The 18,837-nt window shown below is 39.4% G+C and overlaps 1 protein-coding gene across 1 annotated transcript; it reads right to left on the bottom strand.

Annotated features, from left to right (window-relative positions):
- Window positions 1–10,428: 10,428 nt before the first annotated feature.
- TUSC1 (tumor suppressor candidate 1) lies at window positions 10,429–12,011 on the bottom strand. Its single transcript, XM_015849910.3, has one exon. The coding sequence runs from the start codon at window positions 11,553–11,555 to the stop codon at window positions 10,845–10,847; it is 711 nt and encodes a 236-aa protein (XP_015705396.1). The 5' UTR covers window positions 11,556–12,011; the 3' UTR covers window positions 10,429–10,844.
- Between the last annotated feature and the right edge of the window lie 6,826 nt (window positions 12,012–18,837).

Raw genomic sequence — 18,837 nt, 5'->3', positions numbered from 1 at the left:
ATATACTCATGATGTTACCTTTATTTATTCTTTCATTTCCTTTTCTCCCTCTTGTACCTAGTCAGATTTTAGGGTATACTGAACACCACACAAAGTCAAGCTTTACAGAATACAAGGACAAGTGAGATGTCTGCAATCAGAATGCTAACAAGGATGAGCAAGAAACTTAAGGCTACTGAATACAAACCATAACAATCCCCACATCTCTAGCACAGTGCTCATTTCATCTGCAAGTATATTGTGCTCAGGTGCTGCAGGAATGCTGTTATATAGCAGCAATCACATCAGAAACATATATTTCAATACAGAAGTGAAGGCACACATGCTGGTGTGCAGATAGAAACAGATTGTACTTTCCAACATCAGTAAATGATATTCAAAACTTCTGATATTACATTCCAGATATTTAGATGTTATCTGCAGGGAGAGTTCAGGCATTTAGAAAGAAAAGTACCATCTTCAGGTTTTTAGGAAGGAGATTTTTAGTGCAAAAAAGTTACATATATTCTTACTCACCTCGATCCATTCTTGCTAGTGATAGGTTATAACAGGATATAATCTAGAAAATGTGACTCTGTCAGTCCACATTACAGCAAACGATAATTTGTGCTACAAGTCCTCATTGCATTTGTTTATTTACTGGCACTCTCGTGCTGTTTTTCTCATGCTACCTGGAGAGGAAAACTTGTAAACTGAGAAAAGAAAGAAACGATATAAACTTTACGTGGTGGTTACCCATCAAATGTTACTGAATGCTGTAACCTTATAAATAATCTATGTATTATAAATTACATTACTGATTAAGTTCTTATTTTTAATACATAGTTAAATTAAGAAAAAAAAAAAAAAAAAGAATAGCTTTAGTGGAGCAACAGTATGTACACTGATTGTTAACTGTGAGTCATATTATTTGCTTTTCTTTCCCTTTATCCCTAGAACCTAACTACTGGATAATGGCAGTAATTAGCTGTGGTCAGTGACATGGCTCAATCCAAACTTCAGTGCCTTATCAAAACAAAGCACATTCTCTAAGTGATCATAATATTGATGTTCAACATTTGAACTTCTACCTGTAAACAGGATGTCAGTACAGAAAATGAACCTTTTAAAAATTAAATGTGTTAGACCTTGTTTTTTTCCACAAGAAAAAGACATTAATTCCACCCAGTTTAGCTACAGGCTGTGTTCAAAACTAATGTATTATCTTTAAATTCAGTACTGAGTAAGATGCCCTCAGGATGGCAGCAAAGCTGCCCTTAATATAAGCCCTTAATAATGGTAGAGTTGGCTGAGTAGAATAAAAGTCATTAAAATCTTACAGAGGTCAAATACAAGTGTGAAAAACATTCTCAATTATAGAGTGAGGAGTTTTAATCTGATAGATATTTTGCTGCTCTAAAGGCAAATTTTTGCATCATGGAAGTCATCCTATAAACTTCTCAAAACATTTTTACAACAAAATTGAACGGCTTATTAAGACAACAGAAAGGCTTAAATAGAATTCATTATTTTGGATAAGCTGTTCACCTTTCACTCCTCATCCTACCAATGTTTATAGGTTTCCAAAGAACATGTTTTTAAAGTATAATCTTGTTATCAGTGATACCCTAATGTGTAGTTGATACAAACCTTGATATCACCAAATGTATCTTCATTGGTTACAACTTGTCACATACATCAGTAACTAGTAAAAATTAAACAGTTGCTGCTCACAAGTAGAAAAAATTGTTGTATTTATACTTACATTTAGTTCTATGTTATGATTGATTTTGTTCTCCATTTTTAGCAGTGCTTTTGGTTAACTTTTCCTGTTTATTTTCAGAAGACATGAATGTAAGTAGTAGATTTTCTGACCAAGAGTTTCAGATGAAGGTAAGAGATTCATTTATCCTGTAAAAGGAAAGAGTCATTTAGACACTTTGGCATATCACATTTATCCATTGACTGCTCTCACCTCTGTAAATATGCTTATGCAGCTCAAGATCTCAATCTGGAAAGAAAAAAGAGCGAGAGGAAAAAAAAAAAAAAAAAAAAGAACATTACATATAATATGGCTCCTGCCAACGCTTGCATACAACAGAAAATTTTGACCTTTAGGCAGGTATTTTGGGCATGAACTAAATGTAATGCATTCGCACTGTGAATGGCAATGCAATAAACCACAGCCACTAATAAGATAGAATCATAGAATGGTCTGGGTTGGAAGAGACCTTAAGGATCATCTGCTGTAGGTAAGGTTACCAACCACTAAAGCAAGCACTAGATCAGGCTGCTTAGGGCCCCCTCTTAGAAAATCTCCAATGAGGAAGCATCTACTTCTTTGGGAAACCTATTCCAGTGCCTCACCATCCTCTGAGAAACAAATACCTTCTAGCATTCAGCTCAGCCTATCTTTGCTGGGGAGGTGCTCCAGCCCTTTGATCATCTGCATGGCCTTCCTCTGGACCCACTACAACAGCTCCACACCCTTCTTGTGCTGGGAGCCCCAGGCCTGCAAACAGTGCTCTGCTTGGAGTCTAATGCGGGCAGAGCAGAAGGGCAACCCCCTCCCTAACCCTGCTGCCAGCCTTCTGCTGGTGCAGCCCAGGCCTTCTGCTTTTTTGTCTGCCTCACAGATTATTATTTTATTATTTTCTTTCAAGTATATGATCTTCAATAATCTAAAATGTAATCCTTCCTTCTCCAAATTTCAAATATTTCAAACATTCTTCAATATTTCAAAACTTAGACTACTGCTGTCCAATACTTTCTCTCGCGCTCCTTTTCTATTGGCTACAAGTAGCTCCACAGACCAGAAGCAGCAAATAGGAGTGCCAAGACTTCTTGCAAAATCATTTTATTTCACACATTGAGTATTTTACAAAAGTCACTTCATGACACATAGAGTCCTTCCTTCACCTTAGCCAAGACCAAGGATAATATTGCAGGTTGGAACATAAAACAGCTTTGTTTTCAATCAACTCCATGCTAAAAGTGTGTCCTGAAGTTGCTTAATTGCTCTAACAGTTTAAGAGTATATTACATATTTAAACAAACCCCAGTATTAATTTAACATGAAAATGATTAAAAGTCATATTCCTTACATATTTTAGAATTTTTTCAGCCCACGTTAATGTGTAATTGCAAGGTGCCTGAGGCACCTGCACACATTAATTTCACATTCTCTGCTGATGAAGGAAAATCATAAATAGCAGCATGACTGCTGGCAACGAGATTGATAGGATGGCGAACAAATAGGGTTAATAAAAATGACCTTCTGTAAGAAAGATATTGTCAAATAGGACAACATAACACACTGTAAATAAAACACCAAATAATGTTTAACAGATTTCTTTCCCCAGGGCTGGTAACAAGCAAGCTTTCTGTTTGCAAGCCTGTCACTGTTTGCTTTACCTATTTGCTTTGTTTTAAAGCAGAGCCACATTAAGTGGAGCCAGGATATCACGTTCAGCATGCAGGTGACACAACCTTACCAAAAGACATCTCTTCTAAAGCAAAGCATCATCCAACATTTTTGTTCTGATTCAGAGCAGAGATTTTAAGAGATAATAAGTTCACTGGAAATCAGTGTAACATTTCTGAGACATCAAAACATTTTGTTTCTTTTTCAATAATAAAATATTAACAACATCAACATACTCTGAAATCATTCCTCTCCCCCCTCCCAAAACAAACGAACAGACAAACAAACTTAGCATATACCCATAATTATGGAAACATTCTGTCCCTGCAGACAGCCAAGGCCAGGCTGGGCTGGGCTCTGGGCACTGTGATCTGCTGCAGGTGTCTCCCTTCCAACTCAAAATGATTCTGTCAATCTATGAACTACTGTGTGTATTCTCAGCAGCCCATCCCATTGTAACAAAGTCACCATGCTGTTCACACCCACTGAGCCAAGGGATTTGATTCAGTGGCTGAAACCTGCTTTCCTTGGAGTGCCTAAAGGCCAAATTAATAAATCCATTCTCAACTGCGAAATGTAGTGTTGCTCCTTTGCAACTAAAGAAGGTTATTGAAAGGCTGCACTTCCAACTGGAGGACTGAAATTCTTCTTGTACTCATTTACACAACAAGCAGAATAGCTTGTCTCAAATGTGTGTAGAACCAGGAAAAATAGAGGAGAATATAGGCACACCTGAAGACGAGTAATTAACTGTGCTGCCTCCATTGGAAATCAAGATTTTTTAAAAAAGGCTACCTTCCAGCTCTTTAATATCTTTCAGTTCTGCCTTCAAAACACTGAGCCTCCGAAAGCACTTCTTTCAAACTAATGAGCTAACACGCCAAGCTGTGGAAGATAAATTATGTGGCGGTATTGAAAAGATATCCTGTGAAACAGCTCAGACCAACATCAATAAAAACGGTAATTTTCCACCACTAAAAGCATCTAACTTTAATTGTCCTGTGCTGTTCATTTAAAATACCTGGCTCCATCATGTCAGTTCCTTTTAAGACTGAAGGCAAAAAAAAAAAAAAAAAAAAAAAAAAAATTTAAAAAAAGTAGGAATGGGAAATGATCTTACTAATAACAATTGTCACCTCCATTTTCAAAAGGCTTTTTTAATAGGAGGGGAAGGCAGCTCCTCCTGCTCACTGACATAGGCACATCACACACAGTGAAAAAGCACTGTGCACAAGGTAGATGTGGGGACAGATCTTTTCCATGCATCCTCATCTTTGCTGAACTGCTCACCACTTGGCACTTAATGTTTTCCAGCAAGCATGCACCATCACTATTAGTTGCTATCCTACCTCCATCTAAAGCAGTTGTGGTTATCTGAGAGTACCCGCTGTCCACGAGGAAATGAGTCAGATGAACACTGGAAACCACAGACAGCCCTTGCTACTGGCTAGGGTTCATGCAGCATTGCTGGCCACATCTGCAATGGCACAGCACTTGCCGTGCCTCTCCAGTGATGGATGGTTTCAGACCCTTGCTGGTGGTCCTTTGCAAAGTGAGACTCATGCTCAGGTAGTGCCATGAGCCACCTCAGCACGAGGAGGAAAGCAAATAGTCCCTATTAGATAGAATAATCTGTTCCTTCGTACACACTCTTTCTCAGGTGAAGGAAGGGATCTGCAGGGTTTACAGCAAGATCTCTTTGTAAAAAACAATCACTACAAGCAACAGTTCAGTGAATACTCAATCATTTCTTGCCACAGTTGTCATGCTTATAGCAACTATCTAGATAAGCTACTTCATCACCAATGATAACTGAATTTATTGCGAAAAAAATCTTCTTTTTAGTATTGATTTGTCTGTTCTCCTGTCACCAGTTTTTCAGAGTAGGGCAAGCTGCATTGCCCTTCCTTACACAGCACAGAGCCTCTCCTGATGATTATCTCCACTGACTGCAGAAGTACAGTTTCTGGAGATTACCAGACTACACAGGGAGTCTGTCTCCACCTCATTACATGAAAAGTGCATTATCAACCTCACAGAACATACAGGAAGGTAACCGCACATTGTCACAGTCACACAGGTCATTTTGCACACTTAAAGATTTTATTTACACCTTCTTACAGCACTCACTTTTACTTAACACTCTGAAGAATTCATAGATCTTGTCACTCTGTAATGGATTCTTCTATGTCCACCAATTTCTGCTTCCGTTTGCTTTCATAACTTTTAAAACATTGTCTTTGAATTGTGAGCTCAGATACCCTTTAAGTTCATTCCTTCTCTTCTTACCCAGGAAATACTTTCCAAACCCTGCATTATCATTTCATTACAACTTTTTCAGTTTGTCCTGGAAATGTTTCCACTGCTCATGACATTTCTTCTCTATTCTGCACACTCGGTGCCTCCAACATTTTCTGTACTGCTTCCTCCTTTCCCATTCAAAGCCATTTTTTTCCTCCCAGAAAACCAGGGTAGTAGTAAAATGGTTAATTCTTTCCTTATATGTTCTAAAACATTAGTGTTACCTAAAGGATAATACTCAGCAGCCAGTATGTTGCAAGAGGGGGAAAAAGGCAAACAAAAGCAAAAAAAATCCAAGATGCAGATAAGTATAATTACAGACAAATAAGTTGTGTCCACTGATGCACAAAACTGTACACTTAACTGATGGGCTGAACTCAGCTCACAGTTCCAATTGCCATGACTCAATGAAGTTATACTAATCCACCCTACTTCTATAATTTGCATGTCAGTGTAATACCATATTGTTTTCCCCAAAATTCATATCTACACACAATGTTCTGTAATACTTTCCACACAACCAGAGAAAGCCCATTTGCCATTTCAACCAAAAAGGCACCATATGCTGACTTAAGATTCCACAGAACATTATTACAAAAACACAGTAGTACACTATAAATTTTCAAGTGAATCAGCAGCACTGCAATTTGCAGTTAACTTTGAAAACACGGGAATAGCCTGACAAATTAAGCTAGGTCAGTTTCCTAATGAAATGCATCATCAACCTTAATTTTATTCAATAGAATTTGTTTTACTAGCTGGAAGGAAATTTCATTGTAGGAATGCTACTTTCTAATTTACTGAAATAGCTGCTTTGAAAATAGAGCATTTGCTGTAAAAAGCCTGAGACTACACAAATATACAGTATAATCATCGCACTAAAAGGACTCTGCACAAACACAAAGATAAGTTTTCATACGTATGTTTAGAGAAAAACAAAAAAAGATTAATTCAACATCTGATTGCAAAGACTCAGTCCTATGCCTAATGCAAGATTATTACTTCTGAATGTGTTAAATCTACACATAGGCACAAAACCACAAGCTTTTATAAAGCAGAACTGGAAGCTTTCTTGGTCCAAAATAGACATGTTTTTGGTCTGAATATGAATCATATTTCACACTGCTACAAGACCAGAACATTCTTATTAGACGTTTTATTATACGAGACATGGAAATGACACTTCAAGAACAGCTAATATGGAATACTCAGTTCTCCTGGAAGGTCTGAAAGAGAGGCAACTCTGGTAAGAGTACTTGATACAGACTGAAAGTAACTTAGATTTCTGCATCAAACTTGAAACAGTATTAAGGAAGATTTGAAAAAGCAGAGTGGTACAACCAGTAGCAGCTAATTAACAAGAGAGGCCTTGCGGATTAATCAAAACCTGACCAGAAAATATATCTTTTTAGATAGAGAAGACACACCGGGACGCTTCTGAGTACTGCATAAATGAAAGGTACATGACACTGTTCGGTTCAGTACAGATTCCTCCAGAAATTTTAACAAACTAAATATACAGAAATGTAAACTGACAGCTGATTTGGACAGCAGTTATGTTACAGCTCATTTTATGGAAAGCTCAGTGGTCAATAAGTGCTTTCGCTGTTTGTTTTTTTTTTTTTCCAGTATGGTTAGAATTACAAACTTTCAACTGCCATAAAAAACTCCCATAAAATTGCATCATTCTTTTCTTACTGAAGAAGCAGTAGTAATAGCAGGGACCTCAATTACAAATAATATGACAAAAAATTAAGGTGTTGGCTTTAGCAAACAACACCCTCAGGTTAACAAATGTGTCACAAAAATTACCATTCTTTTTCCAGCAAACCCACATAAGATGTGGAAACCCTTCAAATGAGGGGGAAATCCTTTACTGAACCAATTCCTGATGTAAAATCATACCTTATTTCAGACTCTTTAGATTTTCTGTAGATTCAGTCAATCACTGTGAAGAGCAAAGACACATTTTTTTTGCTCACCAGCGCAGCACAGCAAAACTGACTCTTCTTCTACCTACAAAATCAGGAGAAAGCTTTTTCTTAATATTAATTCTCAAAAAAGCATCAGTCCTGAATTAAAAACAATTCCAACAGTCAAGATTAGAAGTCATGGAAATCTCAGCTGAGAACAAGGTGTTGTAATATTAGGTTGAAAATGACTGAATGTCACTATCTAAAAAACAGAATTACCACATGAACACCGAGTCATGGATCTGAATGAGGAACAGACAACACTAAAGGGTATTTAGCAATGAGAACAGCACAGGTGCAGCTAATTGTTAGCAATTTGCATACAAACACACCAGCTGTTGTTGCTGTAGCCCATGTAATTTTTGTAGGCAGTTATTACAGCACAAGAAATGACTACTGACTTATCAGAGTGACTGTATTTACGCACTTCTTAACTGCCACAGCTTTGTCTGTGATGTGGGCCCTCAGAACTAGAGTGATCATTCAATTCAATCTGGATATGACACATAAAGACGACTTCCCCTGGCACTAACACCTGAACTTCCCAGTCAACAATGCAGACACCAGACAGCAGTTCAAAACATTCAAAAAGAGACTCTGTTACTTTGTGATCTGCTTCTAAGTCACTTCTTTAATTAATTTCCAAGTTTGGAATTCATAAATACCTCATTCAGCTCAGTCTTGGCTGAACTGAACAAAACCAAAATGGGATACAGAACATGGGGAGATACATGGAAAAGAAAGTAAAGCAGATGCCTGCTTTGATAGGAAAATAGCTGAATTAGAGTGATCTGAATGGCATTAGTTTATCATACAGAGACATTTAATTTATTTCATTATTCTCTGCGGACAGCTAAAGCACCCCAAGGCCCTCACATATTCAAGATGAGTATAGAGGACAAAGGCTCTTTCAAAGTGCAATACTTAATGAAACTTAAATTAGGTCTCAAAAGAGCAATGGAGTGCATATATACATATATACACACCGACACTGAGCCATTTTATTCAAATGCATGTGCTTTAAAGTAATTGCCATCAAGTTCATTCAGTGCTCCAGAAGGTTTTAGTCAGGTATTTTAATACAGTCATGCATACAGCTTCCATGTTAACATACACTTCATGTTTTGTTTACATGAGGCACAGGACAGAAGGGTAAGTAAAAGTCTGCAAAAAAGATTAAGCATTTAAGAAACACAAAACAATTCTGCCATATTAACAAATATGCAAGATGTTACTGAATTCAGGGCTCTGCTCAACTACATAAATGTATGTGTATAAATATATACATATCTTTTTGACAAATAAATTTAAGGGAATATATGCTCATGTTTTTAAACACTGCAGTTTAATAAAGTGATCAGGCAGCCAGTGTTGCCTAATGATTTTATACATTGTGCTGAAAAAAAACAAACGGGCTTGAATTACATGGTTTTGAAAATCGTTGGAATAGAATTGCAATGATTTTGAATTAAAAAGATCAAGCTAAAAGGAAGATAACAGGAGAGCATGGTGCTGTATGCTGACTATAATGTAGGAATTCTTCTCCGTAAGGCACTCCCATCCAAACCAGGGAGGTAGCATTCAGACAAAAGCTAGAACTTCAAGATTTGACTCCTATCTGGTAGCAAACAGAAATTAAGAGGAACAAATAGATGACAATAAAATGTCGAGGAAAATATAAGTACTTCATACAATTGTACTAGCACTTCATAAGATTATAGGATCATTTAGGTTGAATAGAACTTCAGCATCATCAAGTCCAGCCATCAGCATGCCCTACCAAGACTCACAGCTAAACCAGGTCCCTCACTGCCACTCAGGATCACAAACTCATTCACATTGAAACAGATTTTCAAAAAAAGAAAAGACTTTCACTTCTGCAATCACTTCATATGCATAAACACTGTAACTTACCAGACAATTTCAAAGTTATTCTGCATTTTCTGCCAGCCATCAACACAAGGTTTAGGCTAAATGTCAGCTTTAGAGACAAATGAGGTCACTTCTGCAATGGTATGCTTCAAATCCAGAGAGAGAATCACCAATGTTGGAAAGGCCTTCTATAACCATCCAGTCCAGCTGTTCACCTATCCCCAGTATGTCCCCACTAAACCATGTCCCTTAGTTGACACCTCAGTGATTCTTGAATACTTCCAGGGATGGTGATTCCCCCACCTTCCTGGGCAGCCCATTCCAGTGCCTGATCCCTCTTTCAGAGTTTTTTCCTAACTCCCAACCTGAACCTCTCCTGGTGCACCTCAAGGCCATTCCCTCTCATCCTATCATGAGTTACAAGGGAGAAGAGGCCAAACCCCACCTCACTACAGCCTCCCTTCAGGGATTTACAGAGAGCAATAACGTCTCCCCTGAGCCTCCTCTTCTCCAGACTGAATAACCCCAGCTCTTTCAGCTGCTCCTCATAAGACTCGTGCTCCAGATCCCTTAAAGCACAGGGCCTGGATGACTTTCTTGCAGTGACAGGCCCAAAACTGAACACAGGACTCATGGCCTCACTAGTGCTGCGTACAGGGGGCCAGCCACCTCCCTGCTCCTGCTGGCAACAACATTTCTGATACAAGCCATGAGTGTTAGTGCACTTTATGAGAGGTTTATGCTGACGTGATACAGAAGGAGGAGAGGTCTGAAAGATGGTTTCTTGGACTCTGGGGAACTGCATTACAAAGGCCTGAGGTATGTTTCACCCACAATTACCAAATAAATGCTAGACACAAATCACACTTGAGATAACCATTTGCTGGGTCTTGTTTTTATTTAACAGTTGTGGTTTTATGTAAGTGCAAAATAAAAATCAGTATTTATGTGAGGGTAAACAAAGTCCATTCTTAGAGACACAGGTTCCATTCCTCATTCAATGCCCAGGCAACGTGGTACTCCATGGACCAGTGGCTTTCACCAGAGAGCTGATGAAATAACAGACTACTAGGAATTGGCCAGAGCCATCTTCTGATAGTCTCTGTGCTACGAGGCCTACACGATCCTGCCTACAGAACAGCTGACTGCTCTGAGATGACATGGGGCCAACAGGGACGATTCTCTCCACAACGACGGCAGCTTTAAAACCTTCTTCGACCACAGCGTCGACCTCTTCCAAATGTCCCTTTCCCGGCTTCTGCAGCGCTGCTGTGGCACACGTTTAGGCGATGGGATCACACCCTGCACCGATCTCCGGGCTCGGAAAGCAACTTGCCACAGATCGGGCTGTGCGGAAGGACAGCACAACCCCCATCTCCGCCGAGCCCCAAGCACGGCAGCACCGCCTCCTTCTCTTCGGGACCGCCTACGGGGGCGGCGCGGGGCTCCTCCGGTTCGAGAGCAGCCGGCGGCAGCGGGTCGTCCCGTAGCAGCTCCTGCAGCTCCTCGTCGTCCAGCTCCGCCCGCTCCTGGCAGCGCCGCAGATGCTTCAGGGCGAGGCGGTGCTTCTCGTGCAGCCTCTCGAGCTGCGCCCTCAGCGCCTCCGCCTCCCCTCCCGATCCCTGCCGCTCGCCCTTCTCGGGCTCGTGGGGGCCGTTCCCGAGCAAGGCCTGGTGGAAGAGGCAGCGGTTCTCGCGGCGCAGCCGGCGGTTCTCCAGTCGCAGCCGCACGTTCTCCAGGCGCAGCTGCGCGTTGTGCCACTCTCCCTCCTCCCGCTGCTGCACCGCCTCGCAGTGGCTGGCCGCCAGGTCCGCGTAGCGCTCCGCCAGCTGTTGCGGGCAACCCTGCGACTGACCCTTCCAGCCCTTCTCGCCGCCCCACTCCGAGAACCGCGCCCCGCCGGCGCCGCGCCCCCCACGGTTGATCCCGGCTGCCAACCACGCTCGGCCCCTCCGCAAAGAGCCGGTGCAGCCCCAGCGGCCGTACACCGCGCACGTGCGCCTCATCGGTGCCGGTCCTGCCGCCGCCGTGGTTGCTGCCGCCGCGGGAGGAGGGAGGGACGGAGGGGAGGAAAGAGCGCGGCGCGCCGGCGCCGCTTCATGCAATGAGAGGAGGGGTTTCACTGCGGCGGGGCGGTGCTGGAACTCTGCTTATGTGTTTGCACTTCAGATTGTAAACTGTTTGTGGAAGGCACCGTGCTTTACTGGCTGTGGGAAGCTAGTTAATTGAGTGTTACACGAATGACCCGCTGAATATTTAAAGGATACTGTGTTTGATACTCATAACGATTTACAACATGGGCATCCAGCCTTCCGGTCTGCCTGGGCTGCACTGAGTGGAGTTGTGGGCCACACATAAAATATGTACTGTAGTTAAGGTATATAAGCAACAAAACTTACTTTTTGTTGCCTTTTTACGTTTTAAAAACCAATAAAAACATAAAACTTGTGGGTTATTTCACCATGTTTTTGTGGAACTAATGCATTCATTCATTTCGGAGAAAGTGGTTGTGCGATTCTTTTGTGAGCTCTCTTTACTCTTCTTCTACTTGATCCTTACCACTAGCTGTTCATAAATGTGCATACTGCCAGAAGTAATGACATGAATAGGACGTGAGCTGAGAGGTGCTTTTCTCTGGTAAGACAGATCTTATGGAAGTATACTAAAGAGACATGGTCAGATTTTTGAGTTAATGATGACAGCTCTCCAGATTCCACTTGAATATTTGTAGGTAGTATATGTATGCATATGTATGTGTTGTCCTTTTGATAGGAGCCTTCCTGAGTACTTGTGAAGCAGGGTCATCCAGAGGTCAACAAGCAACAAGATTAAAAATACAGCATGGCATACAGCTTTAAAACTGGGGTGATAAGTGCCTTCAGAATAGTAGGTTCATTGATGTCATCTTTCAAGGTGCAAGGCCCACTTGGGTGGTTTTAATGTGTTTATGTAGTCATCACACTTTAAGAATCTAAATGGGTATTTACAGAGTTTCTAGCTGACCAATTCTGAGCTTTTTGAAGGAAGATAAATGTTAACTAATGTTTTCTTCATGAGTCAGCCTGAAGGAAATTCTTACCTGGAAAAGATAGCCAGTCTCATTAGAGAAGATGAAGATCTTGTTTCCAGACTTCTGTGATGTCACGTAAAACCATGCAAGCCCACCTTTTTGGAGCATTCTGAGAAGGGGATGGATTGGGGTGAAGGACCTGCAGGATATTTGCTGCATAGCTGGCCTGCTAATTTTTGCTTAATAGATGTAGTCCCATCATTTGAGTTGCTGCTTCCTTTTACTTTTCTTTTTATTAGTTTAGTGCACTGAAGAGTTGTATAAAATACACATTGAATTGATGTTACTGCTAATATTCCTTTCACAGCCGTCAGTGGGTGCAGTATATTAGCACTAGATATATCTAGATTCTGTCAGCAGATTTTACTGACACTTGACAGCATAAGTATTACTTTAATGAAATAATTACTAGAGAGGTGAGAATAAGTAACATTAATTGCATTTATTTATTCTCTTGGTATGAACAGCAACATTTAAGTATTCAAATAGCATAATCTCTGTTTGACACGACCATTTCATCCTATCAGTATGTTGCCATAAGTAGAACTGAGATAAAAATAAGGAAAGCTTGTCTTTCCAACTTTAGATTGCTCTGAAAGTAATGCCTCTTATTTACACCAGTGTAAACTACAACAGGAACAAACAGCATGATAACACTATTTCATAAATTTTCAGATACAGGACATTATTTTTCAACACAGTCACCACCATTAACTATGCATTTTCATCAGCAATGAGCAAGAGCCTGCATGCCACACTCATAAAGATCTGCATTAGCGGAGCTGCCCCACTGCCACTGTCACCACTGCTGAAGTGCACCATCTGTTGCCTCACAGTGCTCGCATCCACTGGTTGGTCTCCATAAACATTCAGCAAGCAGCAGTGAATGTCAGTGGGTACCATTTTTCCCCACAAAGGGAAGTTCAGTTCCATGTCCGCACTTCCATGTCAGACACCGTTCTGTCATATTGCCCCTCTGCTGCCATCTGTCAAACAGCAGTAAAACATAACAGGATACTGGCAGGAATGTTCAGCTTCCACTGGCACACCACCAACATCCACCTCTGGTGTTGCAGACCAACAGCATAATATAGGAGGCATTAATTTTGGAGCACCATTGCTATAGGAAAAGAGAAGCCTCTGAAGACATTGTGGGAAAGACTAATGGAGGCATGTGCTGAGCTGCTCATGCATTACTAGAGAGAAAAGAGAATGATGTGTTAATTGTTACAGGCTGACTAAAAGAATAAAAACCATGCCACAAGCTCATGTTCATCTTGGCTTTCAGAACAGTTAGACTTATAACATAACATAAATGGACTGATAAAAGGCATAGATGCAGGCAGAGGACTGAAGGCATCTGTGTGTGTGCGCTACATGTGCATGTGAGATTCTGCTTATGTAGGTAGGTGAGTACAGAATTCCATATTCTGTGAGTGAGGAGTACCTCTCTAAATGACAGAGCTTATTGATATCTAATTAAGCTCTGGATTTTTTTATTTTTTTTTTTTTTTTTTGGAGTGAGGCTCAACAGACTGGCCTTGGAAATTGTGAATTACGTAGAAGTAACAAACTGAAATTGACACAGTTGACTCATCAGATTTGATAACCAAGGATTATGAGACAAAAATAAATGACCTAATTACAGATGATACTAGATGAGGTCTCAAGAAAAGGGAAAGAGTATAAAAGGCCTCAAGAAATAAAAAAAAAAAAAAAAAAAAGGTGATGAGAAAATTGAATTTGAAATTGGACTTTAATTGGAGCAAGAAGCCCGGGCAGCTAAAATAATGAAGGAGTTAAGTAAGTTTACTGTATTTGCTAATATTAATCATATGCAGTTCATACTGTAAAGGGCCCTATGAAGTTAGATTGTGGAAAAAGCATCTGTAAGTGAGTTAGGGGAGAAAAGTCATTGTCAGCATTGTTTTCAGTGAATAATTTGTTCTCTAGGCAAACAACTACTACATAAACTATTTGTTTCTTTTTAATTAAAGCAGTTCATTCCTGCTTTCCAGCACAAATATAGAAAAAATATCTTAAAACCTATTGTCACAAGCTAAGTTTTGTATTGAAAGCATGAACAACTGCCAGGTCCTGTTTATTTCTTCAGGTGTTCAGGCTGAATGTCAGGAGAAGGTTCTTCATCAGGAGGGTGGTCAGGAACTGGAGCATCCTCCTCAGGAAAGCAGTAACAACACCTAGCTTGCTGAGTTCAAGAAGTGTCTGGTCAACACACTCAGACATATGGTCTGATTTTTGGGGATCCTGTGTGTAAATGAGAGCTGGACTTGGTGATACCTGTGGGTCTCTTCCAACTTGGTATATTCTGTTACTCTATGATTGCCTGTATCATCAAGTGAAATTCGTCTTGCATTTGCAGCATTTATCCTTATGTTTAATTACATATGCTCCGTTTATGGTCAATTAGATCCTTTTGAACATGGTTCACTTCACTGTGATAAATGTGTCTAAAAAAGGACAGGCAGATAACATTTTAAAGTACATCAGAATAACATCTCTCTTATACTGTTGCTGTGTGATAGGTATGCAAAGTTTCATCTCTAGGACTTCTCTTTTTCCAGTATGTCATAATAATCAGGCCATAGGATTACACCAATATAGGAACAAAGGTTTTCTTAAGAAAAAACATGAGGGTAAGGTGGGAAGGGGAGCAGGTTGTAATGTAAATAATTAACTTTTGGTTTATTTTTCAGTTCTCTTACTTGCAGCTTTTGTACGTTTGCAAAGGAGATAGAAATCAAACTCTGATTCCCAAACGATGATATTATTTGCTGTGCTCTTGAGCCTCTTCAGATTCATAAAACACAGTGAGATTAAGACCTGATTTTTTTTTACAGATGATTTTGAAATGTGATCAATGATATTGATATTGTCAAGAAACAGCCTCTAAGAAGAGACTGTCTATTGTGGCAATCTCTTCTCTTTAAGCTGAAAATAATAGGTTTTCTCTTTTACATGTAAAACAAAGAAAATCAAATACATTTAGCTCCGGGTGGTTCAAAGATAATGAATTAATTATATCCATATCAATTCAAGCATCAGTATAATGCATGCTGGTTCTCAAGGTGTCTTTATTCTGTTTGTGCATACTCAGGCAATTTATGTTAAAAGGAAAAAAAAAAAAAAAAAGAAAAAAAAAAGAAGAAAAAACAAAGGAGAGATGAGGTATTCTGAACTATATTTGAAACTGAACAAAGTAAAAGACAAATTTTCAAGATACAAGCTAAGGTAGGACACATGTTCCTATGAATTTCAGTCAGCACATTGCATCTAAATTCTGTGCATGTCTTTGAAGATCACAGTTTTCTGCATGTCCCACAGAAATGACAGCATTGGATAGATCTCTTTTTTTTTATTTCTCTTTTTTTTTTCCACGTAAGGCAGACATACTTTCAAACCAGCTTTCTGCTTATAAAGAGCAATTCATCTGTTTAAAATGATGAAAATGTTGCTTTTACCTTGCCAAATTTGCTAGTGTTTCAATGCTGTTTAGAATCTGTGAGGAAGCTGTCATGCTTGCTTTTTAAATTAACATCAGTATTGAGTACAACAAATGCAGCTAGAGAGCAGACTCCACTGATTGCTACTTTGTGAGTAGAGAATCACGCAAAAAGAACGTAGCTTTTCATTTATTTCTGCAGAGAATTAGAGATTTCATCCTAGAAGATAATCTGAATCTCCTTTTTGCATTTAAAAACATTCCTCTTTGTCTTGTCACTACCAGATCAGGTATCAGAACAAGAACATCTTGCAAGAGGATCATCCAGTTATTCCTTAAACAGCCACAAATTCACTCTTCTGAAGTTCATGGTTCCTGACTTTGCTTTCCAGATGCATATTCCTCAAGATCACAAACTCAGGCATGGTGACTACAGCCCAGAGTGTCTCAAGTCTTATCCCCTTTATTGGCCTCTGCAGTGGTCCAGTAATGCTTCTCCTCTCATTAGTTTGTCTGAAACCTGGACCAGGAAGTTATCCTCAACACACTCCTGAAGTCTCTCAGATTAATGACAGCCCACCATGTAGATATCCAGGTGGTTGAAATCCCCCTTCAGGTTGAGAACCTGAGAGTGCAGTGCTTCTTGTAGCTGAAGAAAGAAGGCCTTACCAACAGGTTCCCTTTGATCAAGCAGCCTGCTACAGACTCTGACCACCGGATGTCCACTATTGCTTCAGACCCTAATTTTTACCCCAAAGCCTTCAACTTGTTATTGCTATTTCTCAGAGGCAGCTTTTTTCAATCTTTCCACTTAACATATAGGACATCTGTTCTGCTCCTGCTTCCCTGCGTATCCTAAAAAGCTTTTAGTCCTCTTTCATCTTTCATCCCACCAATAAAAGGTGCTTATTTTAGATATTTATTAAATAAATAAGGTGAAAATAGCATTATTAGAAATATTCCCAGCATGCATTGAACTTGCTTTGACAGAATCAACAGCCAAACTTGAAAACTGGGTAGCAAAACTTTTGGCTGAAATAATTTCATAGAATCATATAATAGAATCACAGAATGGCCTGGGTTGAAAAGGACCACAGTAATCATCTAGTTTCAACCCCCCTGCTATGTGCAGGGTCACCAACCACCAGACCAGGCTGCCCAGAGCCACATCCATCCTGGCCTTGAATGCCTCCAGGGATAGGGCATCCACAACCTCCTTAGGCAACCTGTTCCAATGCGTCACCACCCTCTGGGTGAAAAACTTCTTCCTAATCTCTACCCTAAACCTTCCCTCTCTCAGTTTAAGACCATTTCCCCTTGTCCTATCACTATCCATCCCTGTAAACAGCCATACCCACTCCTGCTTGTATGCTCCCTTCAAATATTGGAAGGCCACAATGAGGTCTCCCTACAGCCTTCTCTTCTCCAAGCTAAAAATCTTCTTAGTTATTTATTAAAAAATATTTCCAGTTTCTCACAATATTGCAGGTTTTCCATGTTTATGTAAACCAAAAGACCTGAATTCTTAGCTCAAATAACTGTAAAATGTATATGCTTTTGTATTAGCCAGGAGATTAATGGCATAGCCATTTCTCACCAAATTATTATTAAAAGGAGGCACTTTTGAGCCCTAAGGAAAAGTGAAAACAACTACAAGATTTTTCTTTTAGTAGTAATGTATTAGGATTGAATCTATATTATTTATGGTCAGATTTATTATTTTTTTTCTCATTTGAACTCATATTAATGACAGTGCCATTTTATGAATGATAAAAATTAAATATAGTGGAATGAGCTGCTGTGACCAGAATCTGTCCAAGAAAGTACAGAAGCAAAGTAGCAGCAAGCAGAGGTGGCTGGCAGAAAAAATGACTAGGTGACATTTGTTTTTCTAGAATTGAAAGGAATTTCACAAGCATTAATACGGCCTCAAAGCACCTCTTTGGTTCAAACTTATTACTAAGAATCTTTATGTTGTTGTTATATTTTCTTAATTGGCACATTAAGCAACGGTTATAGAAGTACTGGCAACCTATTATCCTGTCCACCTGACATATATGTTAGATTAATTGCAGGTATGTTGATTTTAGATACATATTCTGATTTTTGACGTCTTTCTTCCTTTTATATTCTTGAAGAAACGAAAAGTCAATAAGTGGTTACTTCAGGTATAGATATATGAGAGACAAAGAGATTTGAATCTCAAAATGCTAGTCTTAACTTATTAATCTTATTAATTTGTTTCCTGTAGTTTCCATTTCCTTTTGGAAATTACACAGACATAATTCCATGTATGTTAGTTCTGCTTTTCTGAAAATGAATGTGGCAATATGACGACTGTGTTGCTGGTTCTTTGTTAAAGAAACAAGAATACAATGAATCTATTATTGTGCAATTTGAAATACAGAGGAATGACTGTATATTGTTTAATTATATATAATAAGCTTTTTTAAATTTTAATTAATTTATTTATTTATTTTTGTGGGATTTCAGAGCCAATGTAGAAATTAATATTTGGAAGACGGAGGAAGAAAAAAGAATAGGAAGGAGAAGTCTGGGTTGCATATTGTCTTGTTCCTTCCAATTTAATTTCATAAGGATCATGTCAAAGAGCATCCTAATGCTATGTTTAACACTCCTATGTATCACATTACTGGTGAAGTCTGGATTACATTTCAGTTTTGGAACTGCAGGGAATTTGAAATTATACAAAACAATGCAAATGACATTGAGATTTTTTATCAAAACACTGGTC

Source organism: Coturnix japonica, chromosome Z (assembly GCF_054131305.1).
Source record: "Coturnix japonica strain WE chromosome Z, WE-NBRP24, whole genome shotgun sequence".
NCBI classification, from domain to species: Eukaryota; Metazoa; Chordata; class Aves; order Galliformes; family Phasianidae; genus Coturnix; species Coturnix japonica.
This window is presented reverse-complemented; position numbering and strand designations above follow the sequence as displayed.

Excerpts from the sequence above, each read along its gene's own strand:
- TUSC1 (XM_015849910.3), bottom strand. The coding sequence starts at position 11,555 with ATGAGGCGCACGTGCGCGGTGTACGGCCGCTGGGGCTGCACCGGCTCT.